The sequence below is a fragment of the Varanus komodoensis genome, unplaced genomic scaffold (assembly GCF_004798865.1).
Source record: "Varanus komodoensis strain SLA01 unplaced genomic scaffold, ASM479886v1 scaffold1, whole genome shotgun sequence".
NCBI lineage: Eukaryota > Metazoa > Chordata > Lepidosauria > Squamata > Varanidae > Varanus > Varanus komodoensis.
In genome coordinates this window covers 99,487,195-99,514,269 of record NW_025335268.1, presented here as the reverse complement: position 1 = coordinate 99,514,269, position 27,075 = coordinate 99,487,195, and the positions used below count along the sequence as shown (strand labels likewise).

General features: G+C 39.8%; 1 protein-coding gene across 1 annotated transcript in view; it reads right to left on the bottom strand.

The window, feature by feature from the left end:
- The window catches only part of LOC123027410 (VPS10 domain-containing receptor SorCS3), a 597,507-nt gene that overhangs the window by 324,812 nt on the left and 245,620 nt on the right, over positions 1-27,075 (bottom strand). The window contains exon 5 of the mRNA XM_044438273.1: positions 3,486-3,553. Coding sequence (XP_044294208.1) covers positions 3,486-3,553 — 68 coding nt within the window. The remainder of the gene's footprint in view (positions 1-3,485; positions 3,554-27,075) is intronic.

Here is a 27,075-nt window from a genome sequence, read left to right as displayed (position 1 = left end):
GGGAAGAGGAGGACTGGTCCATTTATCATCGGTGATAGAAGAGTAACTAATTACTGCCATTCCCCTGTTGTAAGCTGCCATGGCAAATGGGTCAGAGCAGAAACTCTCTGCAACACTGTGTCAGATTTCATTAATGCACACAGCCATGCGAGGGAGGCAGAGTTAAAGCTGAGTGAAAGCCAGAAGGGTGAAAAGGAAAACAGGAGTTCTGGAGTCACAGTTCTATGCTCACCTCACCTACTCTGATCTACAGCTACTAGCAGCCTTCCGTGTACATGTTCAGTTTAGCTCACTGAAATTCCCTTCTGTGGCCAAAGTCCAGTTTCTGCCCAACAACCCCATATGATCACATCCAGATCAACTGAGGACTGAACCCTCTCTAACCATGAATAGCTTTTTCTTTTTCAAAATAACTTTATAAGACAAAATTAGCAAATTAGAAAAACATTTTAAACGTGTATATTCATTTGTCTTTTTTTACACAAAGCAAAAGGTTTTCATAATGCACCCAACATGTTCCCTACATGCAGGCAAAAGAATCTCCTAATCTAATTTATACCTTTCTTCATATTTTAAGAAATGTTTATAAGGAGAACCACTTCTGTTGGTATTTATATCCATTCTCTTCCTTCTGCTACCCTAGTATAATTCGTTAATTAAGACATCTATGCTGAAACCACAATGCTACTTTGCTACCACGCAAGAAAGAAAGCCAAAAGCACAAGATTAAGCTGTTCAACCTCAGGGCTTTGGGAAAACAGTATTTTGGTTGCAGTTTATAGGCTTCTGTAGAATTCAGAGCATTTGAGTAGTATCAAGAATAACACAGTGGAGGCCTGGATAGGTGGTATGTGAGTATAGCAGAAGTATGACACAACTTAAGAACAGTGAAGAGACAGCAGACCAAGTGCTAAATATCAATTCACAAAATGTACATCAACAAGAATCCAGGCAGAACCTGCAATAGACCTGCAATAGACTCCAGATTGTCACTTATGCTCTCCAAATATTCCCAGGTAGATGGCTGCATTAAACATCTCTCACAACATCTCCACAAAAATAGCTGATGGTTTGCAGTAACAAGTCCTGGTTTTCCAGTTGCTACTGAATTATCTGCTGTAGCATCTAGAATTATGAACCCAAGTGGCAGACGCATGCAAGCACGTCCCCATTTATACAAAAGGTCCCTGTGTGAATGCTTTGCCAAAGAAGTAATGCATGAACTGTTCCGCTGTCCACATAGGTCCCCCTTCTCCTCGGGTAGCAAGCTACTCTTCAATCGCAGATTCAAAATGAGAATGTTCTCTACTATAGAGTCCAGTTTCTTTGACATTCCTTCCCCCAAACATCCTAAAGCCTGGCTACTGCAAGGAGAAAAATGTGCTTGATCAACGTTGGAACATGACCAAACTACTCATCTCCAAGGTTTCCACCATTCCCTGTATCTCAGAAACCTCCACTAGTAGAACATGCCAGGATCACTTTAGCAACAGACAGGTTAATTTTAGCATTTTTTTTTTCTGGGAACCCTTCAAGTCCCACATGTACAAAAAAGAAAAGCTCTAATTTTGAACACAGGATTTTTTTTCTCCCCTTTTTCAGCCCCAAAATTTCCAAGTGTAAAAATGCTGTCGGCATGTATGTATGTATGTATGTATTTATTTGGTTCCCAGCTCAGGCAGTGCAGCCTTCTCTCAGCATTAACAGAAAAATTCCTTTGGCTTGTTATATTATTTATGCAGAGCCAGATTGTGCAGTAATTATGCTTAAACTATAATCACTGTGTCATTTGCACTTGTTAAGTACAAAGAAAAAAAGTTTTGGGTTCCCCCACCCCCAGGCTTAAATACCCTGAAAAGTATGCAGTAAGTGGAAATGACTGTGCTCACTCCTATTAGTCTCAGGGTTATTTATACCTCTGCGGATTAGCACAGTACAGTGCAATTAGGCTTTAGAGGTTCCATGTAAATCGAAAAGTTTCAAGAGCTCTTAGGAACAATTAACCCCCAGTGCATTTACATGTTCAGTCTGGGGAGCTGTTTTTCCCATGGTTATGTTTGGAAGCAGTATCTGACATGGGCTTTCCAATGAAAGGAGAAAAAGATGAACAAAAACAGGTAGGTAGAATGTAGGAGGACACCATTCAATTGTTTAATATTTTGTGCAACCTTGGGTTGAGAGAATCTCTTTCATTTATTCATTCTCATCTTTGTATTGTTAAGCATCCAGGGATTCCTTTAGAGGCAACCTGTTCCTAAACATTGCACCTCATTAACATTTCTATTCCTGTTTTACTGATTTCCCCAAACACTTAAAAAGAAGCTAACAGACACCGACTAATAGCTATAGCAACCGCGGGGCTTCTTAGAAGAGGGGTGAAAAATGTGTTTCGTTCAATATTTTCTAAGAAGTGACTAAAATCAACCATTTTTTCATTAATGGGACAGAAAGAATGTAAGATTTTAGAAACAAAACAAAAAACTGGAAGTGGAATGAACTGACAGGACCATCCTATAAGGCCCAGTGCTTTTTTCCTTAAAAGTCTGAGCTTGGATTTCTGTGTATTCAGTTATATTTTGGGTGCCAAATCAGATTTCGGACAGTAAGAGGGAGGTATTGCAATTCAGAAAAAAAGCATGTGACTGAGACACAACAAGCTCTATTGTGCAAACTCTTACGGAACTCATTTGTATGACTACAGAGGCAGTCCAATGCAAGTTTACGCAGAAAAAACGTCTCTCTGTGTGGTTGGGCATGGAACCCTGGGAGTTGTAGGACTTTTTTCTATCTAAACATGCATAGGTTTGGCTGGTCCCCTCCATCCTAGGAATAACTATACCTTTGAATCTGGCCAGCACAATATCATCTTGGCCCTTTTTATTTTATTTTATTTTATTTTATTTTATTTTATTTTACTTTTGTTAAATTTTTACAAAAGAATCACGTATGTCTTCCTAAGCAGAAAGAACTTGAGGTGTGTATGTGTGGGTGTGTGCATAAACACAACTCCACACACACATTAACCTTCCCACCTGAAGGCCACAAACAGATTTTGGAGATTTTCATTCAGCTCCCTAAACGAATGATACCTGGATCTAATGATGTGCTTTTATGTCCATAATACAATTTTCATATTGAGACGTGGGCTTCAGCATGAAACATTTACCAGCCTCTGTGTTCAAAGGGCATACCAGAACCTGACACAATCTTGTCTATGAACCAGTAATTTTTATTCAGAGAGGCAATCCAAAGGCAAGTATTGTACTGTTCTTGTGCAAAAAGTGACAGAAGTATCCTCAAATCCCACTGCACTTTCTCTGCAATAACATTTTTCTGATCATGAGCATCCCAATGTGCAAGGAGGTACTGTCTCCATGAAGATGAGCACAGTTTTTCGTTCCATTTCAAACTCTTCAGCCTCCCATCTACATTTCATGCAGCTGGTGCCTGCCCCAGCGATACTATGATGTAGATAATCTGCTTACCTCCAGAGTGAGCTCTCAGTAACACTTCCCAAGTTGAAGTCATGCAGCTTTGTGAGAATGAGAATCACCTGATAGAAGAGGAAAAAGTGGGAGGGGAAGAAAATAAAGAATCTTCTTTCAGTTTTCTGAAACAATATATATATATAAAACACATCTGTAATCACCCAAAGGAATGCTTAGCACTTATCCATTCAAGTAAGGGAATTATAGGATCAAGCAAGGAGTGAGGAAAGGGCTTAGAAAGGAAAAGCATTAGCTTAATGTATCCTTATAACTAGAATATTTCATTTCAGATTCAAAAACCTTGGGGAATAAAATAGAACATACCACGGGAATCAGCTTTGCATTTCCCTCTATCTACGTCTGGTCTTATTTCACTAATTGTGCAAATCTGTTTGTTTACTCAGAAGTAATTCCTGCTATGTTTAGTTGGACTTACTCCTGGGACAATATGCCTAGGATTGCCACCTAAACAGGAGAATCATGACCCACTAATGTTCAAGGTAGTGGACTCAGAAAACCACTCTGTCTCATTAGAGCCTACATTGTGTTGTTTTTGTTTACTGGACCTGGAAAGGCTCCAGTCCGTGCAATATGCCTGGATATTTTTCAGAATCCTATATACACTTGTATGTAGTGAATGGATGGGCCAGGCTAAATTTCCAAAGGTGATCAGATTCTGAAGAGTCAGAGGAAGAGAAGTTGGGAAGGCAAGCGGATCAATGAAGGCAGAAGTCATTGAAGCTCCATCAAGGTCATTTCCTGAAGTTTCTCAAGTCAACCATGAGAGCAGAAATGTTTTGAAAGAGATGGAGAGGTCCCAGGAGAGGAGTGATTATTGCTGCTGCCTTGCCTGGTCCCTGACACTGTCATGAGGCACCAAGGAAGATGAGCTGTCTGGTTTTAGAAGGCTTACATAGGTCTTCCAGCTGGCTCTCCACCAATGGGAGCCACCCTGAGCGTGGAGCCGCAGTCCTTGCCTTTACTGAAAGGGAAGGATGGGGGAGAAGTTTCTAATTTGGGCTCAACACTCTTCACATGAGCAGCAGCTTATTGTTCAGCTTGCTAAAGTGTTCTCGGAGTTTTATTGCCTTCTTAGCTGTGAAATACCAATAAAAATCTGCATTGTTGAGGACTGCCTGGTGTTTTGGAGCCTAAGGGAAGGAAGAGAAGGGTCTGGCTCATAACATATCCAGGGTACAAGATCTGCTTCAAAACTCTTTTGCTGAAGAGTGGAGGAAAGAATGGCTTATATCCAAAAATAATAAGGAAGGGGCTCTTGTAGTTCTTTTACTTATGTTTATTACTCTCTTCTACTTTTTCTAAGTCCTACCCAGTTCCAAAGCTTAAAAGCATATTGTACATTTATGCCACTCATCCTGCTCTTTCTCTCACTCTTCCTTGAAAACCGTAATCATATAAATGTCCTTTGTTATAATTTCTCAATGACCTCTCTTTTCAGAAAAGATCTAACTGTGTAGTCTCTACTATGTTCCCTATGAAGGCACTCTACTCCCCTGACTTAAGAATCTGAGCTTGGCTTCCTTTGTATTGACTTGAAAGGTCCCAGCTTGGACTAATTTTACTGGACTGACAGCAAGTTGTCCTCTGTCTTAATAAAGCCTAACATGCTTTTGAGCTAGATCTTCCTCGACATCATCATCTGCTTGCTGGAAGAGCTTATTCCTTGAACACCGTGAAGGAATCAGCAGATGTGTTTGGAGACACATATGGCAAGCAGATGAGGTAGCAGAGGACAGTGCAAAAGAAGTGCATTTCATTCAGGGTGTGCATCAAAGTAGTTACTGAGAGAATTGGACAGCATAGTTAGTCTTCAAGTCATTGCTATGCTCTAGACACTGGATTTCCCAGATGCAATTATGAACCCAGCTTCTAACTCTAGATCAGAAGTGGGCATCTTGGGGCCCTCCAAATGTTTTGATGGGGGACTACAATATGAATACACAATATTCATCTTAATATTTCTGATAAAACACCACCTAGACAAAGAGCATCCTTTCAAAAAGGGGAAAAGCCTTTTTTGTCCTATACTTGTCCTATCTAGCCAAATCATATGGACAATTAAAGAGGCCTACAGAGGCAGGGCACAGTAACCAGTGGTCTTTCATCTGAGGACTTGGATACGGTCCATGTGGTTACTGCTGCTTCTGCTGAAAGCCAAACAAATTGCAAGTTGAAGTGTCCACGCAGAGAGCATCTATGTAGCTAGACTGTTCTGACAGAAATTATTTCCCAAAATAATGCTGTCCACATCTGAGCATGGAAGGTGCTCCAACAGATGCAATTGTGGACAAATGGAGGCAGACCATACTTCACTGTAGAAAATATAGTAATTTTATACTAATTTTAGATTTTCATGTAGACCATGGGTTTGGAGAAATGACTTTTAGTCTATATTTTTGCACATACAACTCCTGTAAGTCCAATGCACTACAATGTAAGCTTCTGATTACAATTAAGGGTTTCAATCTTAAACTCTTGTTTGTGGCAGTAAGAGCCAAAATACATGATAATACAGTGGTACCTTGGCTCACGAACTTAATCTGTTCCAGGACTCTGGTTGTGACCCAAATTGGTCATGAGCCAAGTTAAATTTCCCCATACGGTTCAATGTAAATAAGGTGAATCCATTCTGTAACTATTTTTTTAAATCAGAAAAATGTGGAGCAAAGTGAAAAAGAACAACAAAGATCGTGGCCACCTCCTTCCCTTCCCAGCACGATCGTGGTCATCTCCCCACTTGCGGGGGTGGGGAGATGGCCGCGATCATGGTCGCTACCCAATGCAGAGTTCGCGGCCTGAGTCTAAATTTTTATGAAATTTTTGTTCGCGACCCGATTTGGCGTTCGTGAACCAAGACGCCACTGTAACTGCATCAGGTGTAGGTGAGGCTTCGCTTATTTTACTCATTGATCAAAACCATGGAACTCTGGAAGACGAGGGTTAACCCTTCTGTTCCAGCCATAAAATCACGCTCTCCAAACGGGGAGACTAAAAAAGAAAAACATCTGCATTGATTCAATAAAAGCTTCCCATACACATCTTTTTTTTTTCTAAACATCCATCACCATGGCAGGGCTGGAATTTCAGAACAAAACTGGGTTGGGGAAAGATTTAACTCCACCCTTGAGTACCACAGCCCTGATATAAATCCGGACTACATAGCCTTACATGATAGTAAAGGATACGAAAATCCACATCTGGATGCAGTGTAATGGATGCAACTAGGAGTTTGGCCTTTAATTATTTTGAAGTTTATGATTCCAAAAAAAATATTTCATTCCTGCCATCTGAGTGGGATAGTGTAAGTTGGTGTCCTGCAACAGCAGAGGGATGGACCCGATGGCCTTCATGGCCCCTTCCAATTCTACTATTCTATGATTATGTTCATATATTCCCTATTCTGAAGTGCCACACAAGCACATTTTAGTCAAAACCCACTAGTTGATGATACCCTTCAGCTCCTTGCACTGTTTCCGTCTTTGTGACATCTTCAGTCCAAGAAGAACCTACATAACTTGGTTGTCCATGTAATTTACAGAGGATACCTTGGTATTTGAAGGGCTGTCTGGTCACAGTATGGTTTAAACCAGAGAACCAAAGAACAAAATAGGAGAGCAGGGCACTTGAAAGTTATTGTCAACTCATTTTAGTAATGCTTTCCCATACGTGCATATATACATAAGATTCAGCACATGCACATTTTAAGAAAAATACCTTCTTTCTTCCTTTGTGTGTGCGTGTGTGTTATGCATTTCCTCATTTTTGGTGATACATAAATGGGTGCTCTATATATAACTACATTGTTAATTACTGCAACTGTGGGTGTATGGATTACTAAAAGCAAATGATGGCAATGACCTTTGCAAGACACCATGGAGAGTCACTGCTAGTCAGAGAATATAAGACTGGGTTAGATGGACAAAGATTCTGATCTGGTGTAAGTTGTATCCTAAGTATTCGACTGCCTTCCATCCACAGAACCCAAGTCAGTGTACACAAGATTACAAACAAGAAATCCAAACTAAAAATAAAGTTATTATATCAAACATCAAATTAAACAGGTAGCAAAGCCAAACAAAATACATCAAATCATTTTTAAAATTTAAAACTTAAAATATTAAAATAAAAATGGTAAAGTGCCTGGGCAATAAATGAATAAATGTGGCCCCAGAAAGAAAAAGCCAGAATCAATGATATTTCCATTGGAATGGCATTCCAGAGTAGGAAAAAACATCCCTATGCTGACTGGCTTTAACTTAACCTTAGCTGAGCAGGCATCTTTTCCAAGCACTAGCGACAATCATACAAAAAGCATCAAGATATCTACATTGCATCACTGAATTTTCAGCTCCTAAATTTTCAGTGACTAACTTTGCTACAATTGCTTATTAGAATTAGATATAAAACTATCCCAGTGCTACCTGGCCTCCTGCATGTTTTGTTGCTCATGGCAATCCTAATTTGAGAGGGAGCGGGGGGAGTGAAAACAATTCTTCTAAATTACAGTACAAATTCTTCTTTCCCTTCCTGCTTCAATCACTATATGTCCTGTCATATTATTCATAGTATCAATATATAATTATCGTTGCTCATTATAAGTATCAGTAATGTTCGGCTGGCCACTTATGCATGACAAAAAAAATCCCCCCAAAAGAGAGCACAGATTTGCACAAAATGTTCTTGTGCAAATATATGCATGTAGATGCAAATTTAGTAATATTTGCTGTATTTCAAATGGAAATGCAATACATTTCATCACAGCGGGGTTCAGATGCTGTGTCAGCTGCCCCAGCACTAATTTCTGGTGGGCAGCTATAAGGTTCCTATTCTCTTCTTATGGTTCTTGATTTTTAAACTGGACACCCCTTCAAATGTTGGATAGCATCACATAGAAGACTGCCCTCTGCCACATCACCAGACAGAGGACTCTTTTCGTGGAAAAGCAGCACACATGCCCACTTGGGTTCATGTAGCATCAATAACACAGAAAGGATCCTACCTGGAAAGCCCTGACTGGTAATGTTCATTGGGCACAAGATGCTCAGAGTGGTTCAAAAGTCTCTATGCCTACATGCTTTTCTATCCTGAGATGGAAAAATTAAAGTTCTTTAGTGAATTGATTCCCCAGTCGAGCTGTACATTTTCTACTGCAGACGTCAAACACACTATCAGCTGCAAAGTAAGGAGTTAAACTGCTGGAACCAAGTTGCTTCCTAATACTATGCAAATATACTCAATCTGTCCTAGCTGTTTATCACATTCCACTGTCATCTCAAGGACTCAAATGCCTTGCTTTCCATTAACAGGTTTTAATCTATTAACTATTATCTGAACTCAAAAGTTGGCGCATCTAAAATATAGAAGATTAGCATTAGTCTTACTACTTTTAAAGCACTAGCAGTTTCAAGTTGTTGAAGGGTGTTCCAATCTAAATTGAAGGCTTCTAGCATTACCGGTCAAAAGACATACTGGAACTATTACTTAACATATTTTCTTAGTAAGAAAATGGTTGGAAGAAGTGGGATAACAAAGACAAGAGTATTCAGACCCAATATCAAATTCCATGAATGTGCTAGAATGCTTACACAATAAAAGCTAGATCTTGATGATTTTAGACTGGTCTGTGGGACATCAGAGTAACCCAGACACAAACTTTGCAGGTCCTCTTTTGTCTGATAGTATCTGAGAAGAACTGGAAGTAGAAATGGCATCCTATCCACATTCTACTCCCATGTACACACCCTTCTTTTTTTATCAACTTGGTTTTTTTTTTTTTTTATGCTCTTGGAGCCTGTGATGCATGCCTTAGCTTTAAGAAAAACAAAGACCACAACAAAAACAAGAAGGGATAAATTTGCCCAAGACTTTGAGGGTGGTATCTTAGCAAAGAGAACAACTGAAAGATATGATCCTGTGTTGGTGGTTGAATCAATAAAAATAAATTATGGTGGCTTTTTTGCTGTAGCGTCCTATAATGCATGATAGAGGACTCTTAAATCATTTCACCGCCAGCTAGTGGAGATCGTAGTTATTTTTAACTGACTTACATAGAGATAAAGCACATGCTTCTGTTACTTTAAGCAAGCGTGATGTCTTTCCTAGTGGGAATGCCTGTTTATACTTGCTGCAGTCCCATCTAGCAGTGCTGGCAAAGATACGACAGGGAACAATTGCAGTCTGGCACAAAAAACAGTTAGATAACGTAATAGGTCTTTTTCAGATTCCAACTTCTGTGCTTTGGGTTACTTGCAAGCTGTTTTCTTCCTTGCTGTGGTTTGTTCATAATATCTTGGGATTTTACCCACATGTCCCCTGTGCCTTGCTGTGAGCTTTAAAAGGCTGGCTAATATGCCAAGCATCTCCACAAAGATTATCTCACTCTTCCTTATGCCTGATAATTATAAATAATATCAAGCTTTTGTGCAGAGCCTCTTCAATGGGAAGATGAGAAGCATTTTGTGATCTAAATTCTCAACTGGCTCTCCCAGGAAGTTGGTAATTGTGACTGCATTCTAAACCACTACATAAGAATGCCAGAGAATTCTGTTTGTTTGGACTGGTAAAATAATATTCTGAATGACTTATATAGAAGCTAATGATGCCAGTCCTGGGCACCTGCAGCCATTTCACAGTCTGCTAGTCTGAACCAACCATGCTTATTTACACAGGAAGGAGGCAAAAAACAAAACAAAACCCCATACTGTTTTTAGCCATGTCGTAATTAGTGTCCTGTAAAAGGGCAACAGGTGCTGTGACCTGGTTAAGGCGAGTGCCATTGAAATGTGGTTTTTCTACAAATCATCCAGATAAGCTTATGCTACTATAAATCTGTTAGGATTCTAAGCCCATTCAACAGGTTCTGTCTCAATGCCACCATTGACTAGTTCCAAATGAAGCTATGATTCTGGAATGTGTCATGTCATTAGGCATGCTCAAAGGGATTACACAACTATCCATGTTTTATTTATTTTTCATTTCAGTGTGAAAACATGCTGTTGGTGATAAATGTCACAAACAGCAAACAGATTTACAGCAGTAAAAATGTGGCTAGATTCGTAAGCTAATGTGCCATTGATCAACTGTGGATCATATAATTCACATCATGCTCAAGAATATTTCATATCTATGTTGCAAAGTCCCCCCAGTCAGTTTTTGAAGACAAATATCCTAAGCATGGAACAGTAACATATGGAAAGGTAGAAGTCATCGCAGAAATGAAAAAGAGAGATTTCCTGCTTGTCATAAAAATGGCAGGTTCAACAATGAGGTTCTTAATCACTGAGACCTATTAATATCAATCATGCTAAGACTAATCATCCCAGAATCTGTTATCTGCTCTCAATACCAAGATAAATGGGTCTGGGAGGGCTAACATGCCTGGCTAGCTCTGCTCCTGCATAAAAAAGAATGAATGACTTCAAAGGTTAATCGACTCGGCTCTCTTGCTCCTGCCCAATGAAGCCCAAAGGGTTGAAGCTGGCTTGTGGGGATTAGCGTCAGCTTGATGACCTGTTCTGGAGATCCTGGTGTTACCTGAGATAAAATGGCTTCATAAAGTATGAGCCTCAAAGCTTAAAGAGTACTAGTGTTTCTGCAAAAACAAGATTGAATTAGGATCAACAAGCTCATGTTCTTTTGTTGAATACCACTGAATCTGTTAGAGAAAACATTGCAACCTAAATTGGAGGTTCCATGCTTTCTCACTGGAAAATTTTTGAGCAATGAAACCAATCATGTTGCCAAAACTGCAACATGAACGTTAGGCAGTAAACAATGCTGAGATTCTGTTAACACTCATGAGGTTGTGCTAGTGGGAAGGTCATTGGTGTTTGGTTCAGCAAGCCTGGAAACTAGTGTGTCTAGAACAGGACAGGTCAGCTGATATCCTTTCTGCAAGCTGTGCTGACTCACTCTGTTCTAGAAATGTGAGTGTGCCCTACCATTCGCATGTAGTTTCCGATGGTTCTTGACTAGCTTTCCATTGCACTAGTGGAAATTCCTGCTAGTGCAAGAACACATTGTCTTATGCCCACAGTTTCTGCCTCCAGGACAAATAGTGTTTCAAGCATTATTTTAAATATTTTTAAAATAATACTTGAATAAAAATAATTATTTTGTTTTATTTCTATATCACACAATAGCTAACACTCTCTGGGAGGTTTAAAACACATGAAATACAGACTACAATTTTAAAAAAATCAAAACATCACCATATAAACTTTTAAACCAAATTTAAAGAAGGTATAAAAAAAGCTGCAACTTAAATCATAAGATCTGTTTCAGCAGCAAATATAGTCCCAATATAATAATAATTCAATATCCTCAGTAGAGGACAGCCTTAACCTGGCACTGAGAAGATATTACTATTGGTACCAGGCAGGCTTCAGTGAGCAGCTTATCCCTTAACTGGAGAGCCATCTCTGATATGGGGTACAGGAACCAATATAATGCTTATTCCTATGCTGCAGCCCACAAAGGCAGTGAAAACAACTACATCATCTGTAAATGTACAAATATTCACATGTAGATACTTTGGAATCCACTCGGCATACTCAAGCATTGTTTATAAATAATTACTGTTCAGTGACAACAATGCCATGTTCTTTGCATTATGGGGATAGTTTGGGAGGGAACAAAAACGATATGCTAGAAAACAGCCTTGATTTCGAAAAGTTATGTTGGCAACTTAGATACCCAAATAAGGGGGGAAATCTTGCATTGTTAGGATAGAGAGGCATATCAAACATGAATCTGAAAATTACTGTACTCATAATGTTTTACTTGGTGCGAGCTCTTATGGAAATATTTAGTATTTACTCCAAGGGCGGGAGAAGCTAGCTTAAGTTCTACTGTTAGATCTCTGGGTGATTTGCACTGGATCAGCAAGGGTTTCTGTCGATGCAGGCCTTGCACTCAGCATACATTTCTCCAAATCCTCCACCTGTGAAATACGAGTAGTAATTGGCTATCCTTGAATAGGTCTCTGCATAGCTTTGCCAGCCACAGGGAGGGTCTCATGCCCAAATTCCTGGTCTAGTATCTCAGGTGTTGATTTGTACATACAGTGCCTGGGTTACTGACTCCACTGCACTGCTCCACCCCTTCTCAAATAGATACACTAATCTGCACCTGCCTCTAATTAGTGGACCTGGGAGTTCCAATAAGAATAGCCTGAAGCCTTTCCGTATCAGCTAACCATAACATATGCACATGACAATGACAAATGATGGCCAGCACATTGGAAAGCTGATTCTATGCACAGTGGGACTATCCTGATATTAAGAATGTTTGGAGAAGAGTCTCTATATAATCTCTATGACAATTCAAGCAAGTCATCCTTTTGAGCCCTTTAGTGTTTCTAATTGGCTACCTTGAAAGTTATCTTGAATTAAAAATGAGTTCATATTTGCTATGCTAATAGTTGCAACATTTCTTGAAGTAAAGAAATGGTAGGAACCTCATGCTCCTATGATGAAAAAGTGAATGGCTTGCATTACAACAGGGCCAAAAATACTAATGTATACATTCCGAGCAAAAACAAACAAGAGACATTTAAAATCAAATGGCTTTCCCTTGCTGATTTTATGAATGAGGTATTGCATCTGGATATTGATCAATATAACACTGTATATTGATCAATATAACACACAATGTGGTGTGCTCTTACACCTGGTATCCTCCAGATGTTCAGAACTACAACTCCCAACATCTTGACCATTGGCTCTGTTGGCTAAGGCTGACGGAATTTTAAATTATTTTTCACATACACTGCTGCTAGGAAGCTACATTCCTGTCTTCCCCAGTCCCCTTATTAATTATACTTTGTAAATATGTGGACAGGGCTGTGGATGAGCTATGTTAATCCCTGTGCTGATAAAGCAAGAATTCTGAGATTACTCCATTGCATTGGATCAGCAATGACTGCTTCTTAGTAGTCTATCCGAAGTGATCAAACATCCCTCCCTCTAATGTCGGTGTCTCCTTGATACAGGAGACTAACTGCCTTTGACTTGACACTTCTTAGTTGTCTCTGAAGTTTTTATCACACCTCAGAAAGAGTTGAATGCATTTACACTCTAATTTGTTAGAAACAAAGAACCATCTATCTGGGTGCAGGGATATATGCAAAGCATTTTGCCAATTTAAAGTTGGCAGGCACAGAAGGAGAGTTTAATGAACTAAAGTAATTTTCCTTCCTTGTAAAATTTTATGGCCATGAAAGGTCTGTGCAGCTCCTGAAAGTGCTCAAAGGCTCCCAAGCTGTCTGGTAATTTATGGATTTGTGGATCTCCAGCTCTACTTCTGTACAACAGGAGATTCCCCAGGGCTTTGTATTTTTCTTTAAAAGCAAAAGGCAAGTGGCCACAACAAATTCAGGTTCAGTTCTGTACTTTTTCCACTGCAACTTGGTTTTCTTGTGTTAAAGTGAAGTCTGCTAGGCTTCTAGTCCTCAAGGCACATTCATTCCCTTTGTTGCAGGGAAGTGAAAGAGAAAGTACTCTGGGTAATCCAATATGGATATTAAAGGCATTTTAGGTACCTCTCCACTTTTAAATTTTATCTGCTGCCAATTCAGGTCATTTTATCTAAATGCCTGAAAAAAAAAATCCTTATTTGCCCACTGAATGTGTGTGTCTCTGTGTATTTAATAGATACTTGCAATATAGACCAGATGAAGCTTTGCAAAATGTAAATTCGTAGATCATACCGGTGATCTCTGAATGTATCACAGTGCATTTGGATATAATAGGAAAACAGGATTAATCCCTAATGGAAAAGATAATCAGACTTCTGAAACCTATTGTAATAGCCATAAGAATTTCTAGTCTCATGATTATGAAGTCAAAACCGATCTGAAATGTTTCAGTTAAATTCATGCTGGGGAGGGGATGGAGGCAGCTTATGTTCCGGGAAGGGTCAGTCTGATTGTAGTTATTCGTACAAGAATTTTTAGGTCCACCCCCATACATCTCCTTTTTTATTTTTTATATACTATCTACTTCCATAGAAAGTCTCCAGATAGTTTACAGCAGTAAAAACATCAGAACAATTGACAGTCCCTGATTAAAACAGAATTAAATCACACACACACACACAACTAAAATGCAGCCCTTGAAAGCTTCTCTGAAATTGAACCTGGTCTTCAAGCCTGAAAGGAGATTCGACACTCCTATCCAAGAGGTAGATTCAAGGATGCAATTCACCGCTGCCTTTTCTGATACTATAATACTATAAGGGAAACCAAGATGACTACCTTTTCCTTCACCGGATTGTACACAATAGTCACAGGTGTAGCATGATTAATATGAGGAAGTCATCTATTGACCAAATGTTTTCAAAACCATTTTTTTAATCAATGAACTTCATTGTGTCTTGGGAAGTGGGCAAGTATACACAAGTGACAGGTCTAATGGAACCCAAACTTAACGCAAGAATCTGCTGCAGCTTTCCCCAATCTAGTGTCCTCCAGAGTTTTTTAGACTACAACTCCCATAAATCCTGACCATTTGGCTTGCTGGTTGGGGCTGATGCAAGTTGCATTCCCAACCATCTGGAGGGCATCATGTTGGCAAATGCGTGATAGTCTCCCACAGGAATATAAGAATTTTCACACACACAAACACACACTTGCATGTCTCCAACTTATTTTGAAGGTAATTCCATAGTAGGAAAACAGTCAGAGAATCAGACTGGCCACAGACATAAATCTGTGCAGCACTACATATTGCCATATCCGTGTGAAGGACAGCTGGCACCTTGTTCCTAACTAGTACCTTCAGCTGCACATATTTATACATGGAATGAGACCACTAAGCATTGCTGCTGTTTCTTTACATCAAAGAAGCCACGGGATAAAAGTTATTGTACGACTCAGAGAAAAGCTATTTCTTGACCCTGTAGCATGAAATATTTCTGCCACCATCACCCGTCAAATATTATAGAAACTACTGACAACACTGTTGAAAAAATGAGCACATTTTGTTCGGCCAGTTCACTTGCCCCATGATAAGTACGTTTTGTCACTTCCTCAGGTGACAAGAAAGGCATTCATAGAGAAGAACAGAGCCTTTTGGCAGAGGTACAAGAGCAGTATTCTTTGCCAAAATTAGCTAGCTGTCTTACAAAAACTACCTGCCTTTTTAATCTGAATATTTGCCAGAAGAGGGGAGGAAAGAGGGGAGAGGGAGAGAGGAGGAGAGAGAGAGATATTCTGTTTTGCAAATTTGACCTTGTGATAGCTACACTGAAAGATTCATCCTTGCAAGAAAAAAGGATATAATTTCCTTGGGGATCAAGGTTGTTGGGGAAAACTCTCTGATATTTGTGACACTGTGACAGCATTTGGTTTCCACAAGGAGCTGTGATTTTTTGTTACATCTGTTTGGATTCTGGGTTTTGTTTTGGGGTTTTTTTTTTCATCCATTCATCTGTTTTCAAATCAAGAAAATAAGACAAATACATTTCTCACCACTTTTAAAAATACCTTGTGTTAGTAATGTCTGCACTGCAAGATGTTAAGCAGTACAGTTAATGCTGTCATGGGCAATTTTTTCTACGTACTTAAGTACTTGGTTATTTTTAAAAGAGAAAGAATAGGAGCAAAACAAAAGATGATGAATTTGGATCAATGCTAATGCAGCATTATGGTCGAGCATTTCAATGCTGAACAAGGTAAGAGGCAGAACTGTAAACCACGGGCGTGCATCAGCTTTTCACACACAAGCAATGATGAAGAAAGTGGAATTATGATGGTTTACAGTCAATCTGTGAAATTAGAATTAAAGTTCCCTGTGAGACCTTGAATCATGTTCCTTCTTTCCCTTGAGTTGATCTACTATTCCTCCCATTTATCCTCAGATAGCTTCACTTGTGCTAAGCATTATATAGCACATATAGAAGAAATTCCAGCAGTTGTGACCCTGGATGTCCATAGGAAAACAAGAAGCCATCATATACCATAACAGACCATGGGTTTATCTAGGTTAAAAGTGTCGACACTGCTGGGCAGTGGCAATCAGAATTTCAGGCAGGTATATTTCCAGCCCCACCTCAAGATGCCAGGGATCAGCCTGGGGTCTTCCACATGCAAAGAAGAGATTAAGAAATTTCTTCAGTTCACATTTTAATGCAAGCCTTTCTAATGTTACATGTTTAACCAACATGCAAAACTCCACCATTGCTTGAAATTCACATGCCTAGATTCTGCAGGCACCAAATTTCCAATCACCAAGTGTTTAAAAATAGGAACATTAGGAAAAATAACTTTCAAAAATGTATTATACTCCTTGCAAATGAAATATCTACATTAGGCAAACATGCTTCCAAAAATCTATATACTGGGATAAAGTTACAGAAAAATGCTTATGAATTTTTCATGAAAACTTTAAAAGTAATTTCAGTGTTCAGGTGAAATTAATTTTAAGAGAGAAGAAATTCTCAGAGCTGAAGACAAACTGAATTTAAGATTGGAAAAAATGTGAAATTGATCAATTTGGCCATCCTTACGTGGCAACAAAATGGGTAGGAGAATAACTTACATTGCCTGAATCTTCCAGCACTACAAGGAGTTATGAGGACATTAGTTATACTACTTACATGCTGCATTAAATATTTCATCCACTCCCACCATGTTCCTATATTGGTACCAACACTGCCAGATGTCCTGGTATAACGACTCTATCCTAATGACCTTTATTGCTCTCTCCTTCACAGCTCTAAGTATACTGAACTGGTCAACACATGGGCATACAGAATCCATTCATTCTTCTAGCGGCATCACTCAAGATAGTGAGAGTTTTGTACAATACTGCAAGGTGTTGCAAGGATGTTGGGTCATAAAAAAATACCTGTGGTTGGTTGCTTCCATGCAAGAAGATTTATTGGGATAAAGGAACGTAAATTTATTCTTTGTCATCCTGTTACTAATCCCAGGCTTCTCAGAGCAAGGTAGAGCATGTTGTACCCGCACTGTTTCCATGGCTGATGCACTTGGTTCCAACATGCTCATACAATTTTCAACTTACAGGTTTTCTAATGTGTGTGGGCCGGGGGGGGGGGGGAGCAAGGAAAGAGTGTCACAGAGGGAGGGAGAAGACCACGGTTTATGTGGGGGATGTGTAACAGAAACAGGAGAACAGAATGCAGGGACAAGAGGAGGCAGTAAACACCGTGATATGGAGGAGATTACACTGTATATGTTATAAAGCTGAAACAAAGATTCATCTGTGCTTGGAGTCTGGTAAGATGGGACATGGCTATAGCTCAGTGCTAGACTCATGCCTGGCATGGAGAAGGTCCAAGGTTCGGTCCGTGACATGTCCAAGTAGGGCTGGCAGAGAATGAAACTATGGCGATCTACTGCCAGTGCACACAGTTCTAAGCTAGATGGGTCAATGGCTTGACTCAGAATAAGGCAAACTTCTTCTATCCCTGTGAGATTATTTAGACTATATGGGGAATGTTCAAGGCATGACTATTCTGGTTTCTAACCCACTGGAACCCACCCAATGGCCAAAGCTCTCCTGGATGCTCAGAATAAATTTGCACTCACCAAACACAGAACAAATGACCATTTTGGAATTTGTGTGTGTGTGCGTGTGTGCGCGCAACCACATTGGGCCACTTTGAATAAGTTGGGGAACTCTGTCATGTCTAGATTTCAAAACATGAGACACCTCAGACCCTGCGAGAAGGTGCTATGCAGTAGCTTCTTACTGCACCCGGTTTCAGGTCTTCCAGAAACAGAGCCTGTGTAGGAAGAAACCATGGTATAGATTGCTCTGACATGGCCCAGGGCTTCTCATATGACCCTAGCACAAGAAGAAGCCCATTGACGAGAGAAGATATCAAAGAGCCAACCAAATCACTCCCTCCTTTAATGCTATGCATCCCTCATACATTTTAAAGGCCTTGCCTTCCTGCATACTAACTAGATGCAGAAGCTTCGGAAAATGGGAGCGCATGAGACCCACAGGTGCACATCCATTATGCTTAGGAGCATGAGAGAAGCATTCCATATGGGCTGAGCAGCAGTTGCCTGCCCAAATGGGAGGAAGCAAGAGAATATAAAAGCAATATAGTCTGCATAAAATGCTGACACTGTAACATCTGACACATTTCGAAAAGACAAAGCCCAGCAAATTGGAGACAAAGACAAGGCAGGATGTATGTGGGGGAAAACACGTAGCAGGAGGAGAAAGGCTTCCCCATTCCTGCAATGCAGATTCCCATCTTCACAAGCTATGGAAGAACAAAACTTTAGACTAGGCAACAGCTGCAGAAACTGAAGCAGCGGACACAACGTGGTCTATTGAGAGGACTATTTCTACACCATATATTCAGAAATTACTATTTAGGAATTAGGAACTACCTTATAGGACATGTCCAGATTAATGACTGTTTTTTGTCTTTGTTTTTACATGGGCGTAATTGTTTGTTAGTATTTCTTTTACAGTCATGTAAGCACAGGATCCCTAAATTTATTATTGCACAGGCCTTCCTGGGCTATAGCCCACTTCATCAGAGATAGTACATGTTATGTTGAGTTACATGTTTATACACATGCATGTCTGGTGGTGAAGGCAGGGACAGTAAACAGTGAGAACAGAGGGGAAATAAAAGCAAAGCTAGAGACAGTGATAACACCCTTACAACATTGGCCATTCACTCAGAGGATATTGGATAATAAAGCAGGCATCCTGGTATGGGAGACACTGATTAACAGATGGAGTGTGAATTGAGAATGCTTTTCCCCTTTTCAAGTCATGGGACTTTGGAAGAAAATCAAACCAAAGTGTTGTCTGTGCTAGCACATCATTAGCTCTAGCCCCAGAACAAGCTTGCCCATTACTCTAGATCTGTCTTTCTGCTCCCATAAAAACAATTAGTCCTCACTGTCCTAAAGGCGGTTTGAGCACTCCTTGGAGACCTGGAGGCAATCTACATTAGGCTTTTCTTTTCTTGGCACTGCAATGCCTGCCTCACTAGCATGCACACCCCTAATCATCCTCCACATGCTCTTTCTGTCCTTATTTCCCAGATTTCTTCAGACCAAGGATATCATGACTTTTTAATATCTCATGTTATGTTTTTACCTGTCAAACCAGTGTGCTTTGGGGACAGGCGCAGTGGCTTCCATGGGCTTCCAGCGGATGCACCGAGGTGAGACAGCACGAGTCCTCTCAAGAGATTTGGCAGAACAGCGAGAAGATCCATCAGTTGCTTTCCAAACTGCCTCATTGCTGCTTCCCATTGCATGCATGGCTTCTCTAACTTGCCCAGTGAACTGAAGAGTAAATGCAATGCTGATTTCCTACCCCATCCTTAAAAAATGGTGTTTACTATGCCTTTTCAAGTTTTCCCAATTGTTCCCTTTATCAGCTTGCCTAAAAGAACAACTAGCTGAAAATGCATGTCTATGCAGAAGTCACATTATCTCCAATTGCCTTACTCAGAAGCAAATCATGCTGATTTCAATAGATTTTAGTCTTGGGAAGATCAGCATGGGAGAGGAGCTTTCACTTAGTTGCAGGAATTCCTTTGGGAAGTTGGAAGATGAAAGCAAGCAGCCTATACCCTCCTCCTCCTCCTCTTTGCCCAGCCCTCCTCCTTCTCTTGATTGTTTCTGATGGAACAGCTCTTTTCTTTTTAAAAATTCTGTTCCTTCGCTCCAGTGAATTTGTGCAGAGCTAATTGAGCCAAACACAAATGCACACAAACATACGCATGCACACACATCTTTAAAGTGCCATTCCTCTGCACACGTCCCCTTTCCCACTCCTACCACTTGTCCATAATTACATGTTTGTATGGCATATGATCACATTTTCAATAAAGTGGAAATGGCACTGTATTCATTAACTTGCACCCCAACTGTGATAAATTTCCATGATAGCACTCCTTGTAAATGTAAGGAGCCCTAGTGTGGGATCTTGCCTCAAACAGGGAACCAACCAACCAGGGCCAAGCTCAGGTTTCCATGAGCCCAAGACATGGCATCCAACCATCCCTCACACACAATTTGTAGCCATATAAGCCCAGCAAAATGGGTGGGGCGGATCCCCTTGTTGCCTAAACAATGTAAGAATATGCTTCTTTCCCTCTTCCACTAGTACAGTAGGCAAACTCTGCCCATCTTCAAAGGCGACCTGAATCTTACCAAATGGCAAAGGCACAGCCATGCAGCCTGCCAGTGAGGTTATGAACCTTGGCCTTGGGTGCTTCTCTCCACAATGATCACTCAATATTTGTTTTTATTTAGTTATTTTTATAACCGGACACCAACAGTTAGGGTACAAAGCTAAATGGGCCTGGCTTACTCTTCAGGTTTTATGAAGCCATATAAACTCCATTCAGTGCTCAGCTGACAGCCAGTTTGGTGTAGTGGTTAAGCATGCAGGACTGGCACTCAGGCAATCTGAGTTCTAGTCCCCTCTTGGCCATTGAGCCAACTGAGTGACTTTGGGGTTCTTATTGTGGGTATAAGACTGAGAGCAGAGGAGGAAAATGATGTAAGCTGCTTTGAGTTTGTTATCAGAAAAAAGCAGAATATAAATCTAATAAATAAATGAAGTTCTTTATTCCTCAAGATGCACAAAATAGAATGCAATATGATAGACAGAAGCTGAGTATATGATTTCTATTCATGCTGTAAAGGCTCCCACCTTCTCCCTGTCATTCTCAGAAGAACTAATGAACAACTGGAAGGAATTGGAAGCTGCTGATAGCCATAAATCATCAAGCACATTCTGGGAGACAGCAGCATCACTGATCACAAGGCAGATGAGAGCAGAAGACAGTCACTTGATAGAACTGTGTTCTGACTCGACTGAAGCTCTCTTTAAAGGACAGAGAGAGCCTCTATCCAACAGGAGAAGGCTACATTTCAAACACCTAGTTGCACTGAATGCACCAGATGGCTATGAAATCTAAATGCTCATATAGCCCTTCCTAAACAAGCTCACTTTTAAGATCATGATAGGATTAAAAAAAAGTCAAACACTTCATTTGTATGTATTTTATTCCTTAAATGTTGAGAGCAAAGTTTCAAGCATTTTTCAATATCTGCACACCAAAAAACAAAAACAAAACAAGAGCCCACCACAGATTCAGAACCATCTAAACTTGTTAGCAATTTGTCCTACTTTCTCAAAGAGCAGTGTTAAACAAGATGCATTGCTTTAAAAAGCAGTGCATTTAAGATGTGGAGTAAAATGATTTAGCTTAATTAATTTTTAAATCCAAATTAGCTTCCTTTGAGAATTTTTTATTCATTTGATTTATTGTGGATGTTTTGATGAGACTGTTCATGGGACTTTTTTTTAAAGGATTATTTGTACTGATTAATCTATGAATGCATTCAAACATTCCTATCCTGAGCATAGTACAAATGAACCCATCTTAAAATGGCAGGGAGGTATGATTTGAAAACGAAAATTGTTTCAGACGACCACTGTGCCTAAGTGACAGCAAGCTGCCCTAGCAGCTGAAAAGAGACCACACGGCAAGGTCACAATCCTGCAACTGCTTACTAACACGGAGAAAGAAAGAAGGTGAAATGAGTGTGTATCCTTCACCACCAGACTATAAAAAGGCAGTTAAAGACATTATAGGAAATGTGGATGCTACTGGCTCATTTCTCTTTTTTCCCTTCTTTCCAGCGATACACACTCTCACACAAACAATATGTGATGCGGTGCCATGATGCTGAATGACACCAGCTTTTTATTAATGTTCTGAGTTAGTGTAAGAAAGTTCATAGTTTGACCCGGTTAAGGTACCCAATGCAGGAATGGACAGCAAATGGTCATTTGCTACTCCTTGCCCATCAAAGAGAAGAACACATGACAGTTGTGTCATTCATAGCACTATAGAGACATTAAAGCCTCCAAAGGGTTAAATTAATTGGAAAAACAAGCCAATTTGACCTTTTCAGTCCTCTGTGCTACAGATGTCATTTTATTCACATTTTCATTTTGGGACGCTGTAACCCATAAGGGATTTCTAGAGACAAAAATGGCTTCTGGACTTCCCAAAGTTGCTGATTCCTGACCTAAACCATTGATTGGATAACCAAAACAAGCTATAGAGAACCTAAGACCTGTCATTTCCCTTCCCTTCTCCTCTTCCTTTTTTGTGCAAAGATAGTGAAAGTCTGCTCCCACTTTAGACCAAATTAGAAATTTACTTTGTGTCTGAAATCAAGGAACTGTGGTTTGTTTTAACCAAAATTAGCTAAAATAAACCAGGATCAAATTATTGTATCCAATCTTGGTTTATTAACTAAATTTTGTTACACAAATCATGATTCCCTGGCTTTGTGTGTAAGGTAGAACTTGTTCTAAAGCAGAAGGCTTCACTTTCACACTCTTACAGTAAGGATGCCAAGTGACAAAAATGTTTATAGATTAAAAATGAAAAGGGGCATGTACAGGAAGTGGAAAGAAGGCCAGGCTACAATGGAATAATACAGGCAGGTAGCATAGAATTGCAAGGATGTTGTCAGGAAGGCTAATGCTAGGAATGAACTGAGGTTAGTAAGGGATGATAAAAGCAACAAAAAACTTTTTTAGATATGCCCATAATGAGACACAGAAAAAAGAAATGGGGGTTCAACTATTCCTTGTGGGTGGCAAAATGGTAGCAAAGGTGGAAGTGCCGAAGCCCTTCTTTGGCTCAGTCTTCTCCAGAAAGAGGATCTATGACCTTTCTGATGAAGGGCAAGTACAAGCTAAAGAAGAAAGGTAGCTCAAAATTGATAGGCAAATTGTCAAGGATAGTCTAGTTAGGCTGAATGAGTTCAAATCTCCAGGGCTCAATAAACTCCATTCTAGAGTCATAAAACAACTGACAGATGAACCCTCAAAATCATTGTCTATTCTCTTTGAGAAATCATGGAGGACAGGGGAAGTACTGGATAACTGGAGAAGGGCCCCACCTTCATTAGAGGAGGAGGAGGAAAAAACAACAACAACCTGGGAACTACAGAACAGTCAGTCTGACATCAGTCCCTGGGAAATTTCTGGAGCAGATTATAGAGCAGTCATTCTCGAAAACAATGCAGCAATTACTAGGAGCAAACATGGATTTCTCAATAACAAATCCTTCCAGATTCATCTGATTTTGTTTTTGGATTGGGTAATCCCATTCTTTCATAAAATTATGAAAGTTTATACATGTATAAACAATCTTTATATTCCAGCCATGTTCTACTTTCATTAGATAAAGAATAGAACAAGGTTTTGTTACTCATGATCAGATGCTATTAAATTTGGGCATCCCAAAGTGTCCTAGCCCAGGGCCTCCAGTTGCTTTAATCCAGGACTAGCCATCTGTCAGAGATGCTTTCGCTTTGAGTCCTATACTGAGCAAGGAGTTGGACCAATGGCCCCAGCTCCTTCTAACTCTACTGTTCTATAATTCTATTACTGTACATAAAATGATGATTTGAGAACAACCCTAGAACTAATAGTTAATACCTGGAACTTGGCCAAGTATTTCCTGTATTGTTTATGTAAGTATGAGCAAAACAGGGTTACATCAGATTATAATGATCATGGAAACAGATTTAGATCAGGTTACTTACAAGAGCATTTCAGGAGACTTACACACAAAATGTGGAATTTATATTAAAATGAACCATCTACTCAAGAAGAAAGAGCTATGAGGCCTGACATTTTTTTTAGCTTGACAACACAGCATTTGCTGTAGGCTGAGGTGCTCCTGATTAAATAAGCGATCCAAACATACATAATAAACCTGTAATTTTATTGGCTGAGAGCGATGCAGCAATTTAGAATACATGAATTGCTGTGTTAAGCAAACTGCAGCCCATGTACAACACTCATGAATTACAGGCCTTGGCAAAGAGCTGACCAGTTGCCAAGCACAGCCTTTTATAATAACTGTGATGATCACTAACACAGCACAATAGAAATTAGAGGTGTAAGCGGCTTATGATCTCATCCAGATCATCTCCCTGGGAAAAGCATAATTGTTCCCAATAGGACATTCTGCAGTCTAGTCTAGGTTTTAAAAGCCCCCAGTGACAGCATTCCCACCGTTTGGGAAGATTGTTCAGCATTTCTCCCTTACAAAAAGTCAACAGAAATATGTGATAAATGATCATGGAAATATTTGCCTGGGCAAAAGAAATATTATGGCTACCCTAGCAGAACATGTTCCGGGTACAAGTGAAAGGTAAATAAGAACAGGCCAAAATCTTGTAGAGAGAGCATCAAAGAATTTCGAATGATGATCTTTTTTAAAATTCAGGTTTCTAACTTGCATGTTGTCTATAAAAAGAACTGAAAACAAGATTTTGAAATGCCTCTATTTCATATTTGTTATCATATATTCCAGATCTTATATTTTAGTGATTTTCCAGTAGATTAAAAAAACAGTCAGGATGGACTAATTATTACAGATTCAGTAAACAAACATCTTCTGTCAAGTAGCAAATTAACAAACTAGAAAATTAGTTGAAATTACCCAGGCATTTTCATGCATTTGGTTTTCTACTTTGCCTGGGATCATGGTATGAAAATGAAATGAAATACAAGCTCTATTCCTCTTTGTTTTTCCTGCCTCTATTCAGCCTATTCATGGCCTTCATACATGACCCAAATGTATGAAGGATGCTTTTTTCCTTGAAATGTTTAGATAAACCTAGAACTATTGTTGTTTCATTTTTGTATCACCCAATAGCTGAAGCTCTCTGGGCAGTTAAAAAGCCAATGAAACACATAAATGGTATGCTGGCAGTACTACAGCACTTGCTAATCTGATGCTGAAAAGTTTACCTAATATTGTTAACTAGGTCCTGAAAAATTGTTCACTGGGTCCCTAAAGAAGCAACAAACTGATTGTTGTTGTTGTTGCTAGTCATGAAGTCATGTCCGATCCATCGCAACCCCATGGACAACACTCCTCCAGGCCTTCCTGTTCTCCACCATCCCCCAGAGTCCGCTTAAGCTCATGCCGACTGCTTCAGTGACTCCATCTAGCCACCTCATTTTCTGCTGTCCCGTTCTTCTAACCCGGGAGAGAGCTTCAGCTATTGGTGGTATAAAAATGAAATAAATAAATGATCAAACAATCATAAAGAGTATAGAGGAGATTCATTAGAGATCTAGAAGAAGTCCCCAGACTCATATTTAAGGACATCAAACTTATGTTCTAGACTCTAGATTCATGTGTGAGATAACAGTGCACTTTTGGTCTCTGTTATGGCCTTAGAACATCCCTGAGGGGGGAAAGGCTATGACAAAAGTTTGGCTGAGACAAGTACAGTACAGGTTATGTTTTAATTTTGCTTTATGCACAGCTGGAGAAAGGACAACAAAAGTTGTTCGGATCAAGATCTTACAATTACCAATAAGAAGATGAATAAGAAGAACAGGGCTTTGATGAATGTTCAGATACTAAGAAAAAGACTGTGCTTAGTCACCCTGTGAAGGGTGCTGCGAGGCAATACTCCAGTTCTGCTATTATCAAAGAGGGAAAAAAGAGTTCTCACTGTCCATGTTCTCCACACCATGCACAACCTCCATCATAACCTGATCTTCACTATTTTTCAAACAGGAGCCACTTTGATGGCAGACACTGTACAAGTCAATGCTTTTCTTTCTCACTCACCCACGTGTTCCATTTCCCTTCCAGTGCATCACTGCAGCCAGACAGTCACATGGCTCTGGGCCTCCTTCCCATCATAAGGAGTTGGCTGATTACTTCTGCATTCTCCTTTCCCCTCTCCCCGCTATGTTATAGTCAAGAGGTCTCCTGATTCTCCAACTCCAAAGCCTCCTCCGAAAATCCAGACCGCAGCAGCTAAGTTGCCTCTAAAGTTAACAAGGAAAAAGCTACAGAACTCCTGCTTAAAGTTCGCAGCAACTAGACAAAGAGAAAGAGGGAAGGTTGGGGTGGGGAGTGGTTGCACTTGAGGTGACTAGGAGCCACCAGTCACCTTTAGCTTTGCAACTTTATAATGCTCTCTCCTCCTTACCCTTTCTAAACTAAAAGGTCTAAATATTATAATTGCCTAATTCAGGAGTTGCTCTAAACCCTCAACATTTTGATTGACTTTTCTGCTACCAAAATATGCAAAGTGCCAATTTACATCTGGTAGACTCTAGGTCTCTCTTTTTCTCTTCCTATCTTTTGTTTCTAGACCACTAATGCATTAAAAATGACTAAACGTTGTTAAGTGCAGAGTCAGATAGGTGTTGGCTTATCTGGCAAATTGTAGTATATATTCAGAGGAGGAATTATGCTTAGGATGGTCTTTATCCATTGATCTGAGATACTTAGGTACATTCATGGTTATTAATTTTGCTGGGATCATTCAGCATTGCTCCAGCAATTCATTATTTATTTTGCTCTGTAGAAATACTTTCTACTGGCAGAACTAATTTCTTTTGAAGAGAAAAGAGGCCACCTGAAATGAAGGACAACATATTTTGGCAGAGGTTGCATAAAAAGTCATTATATGTGGCATCCACCATATCAGAAGCACTACACTGCAGGGGGAAAGAAGAAACAGCTAGATAATGAAATTACAGAACTTTGA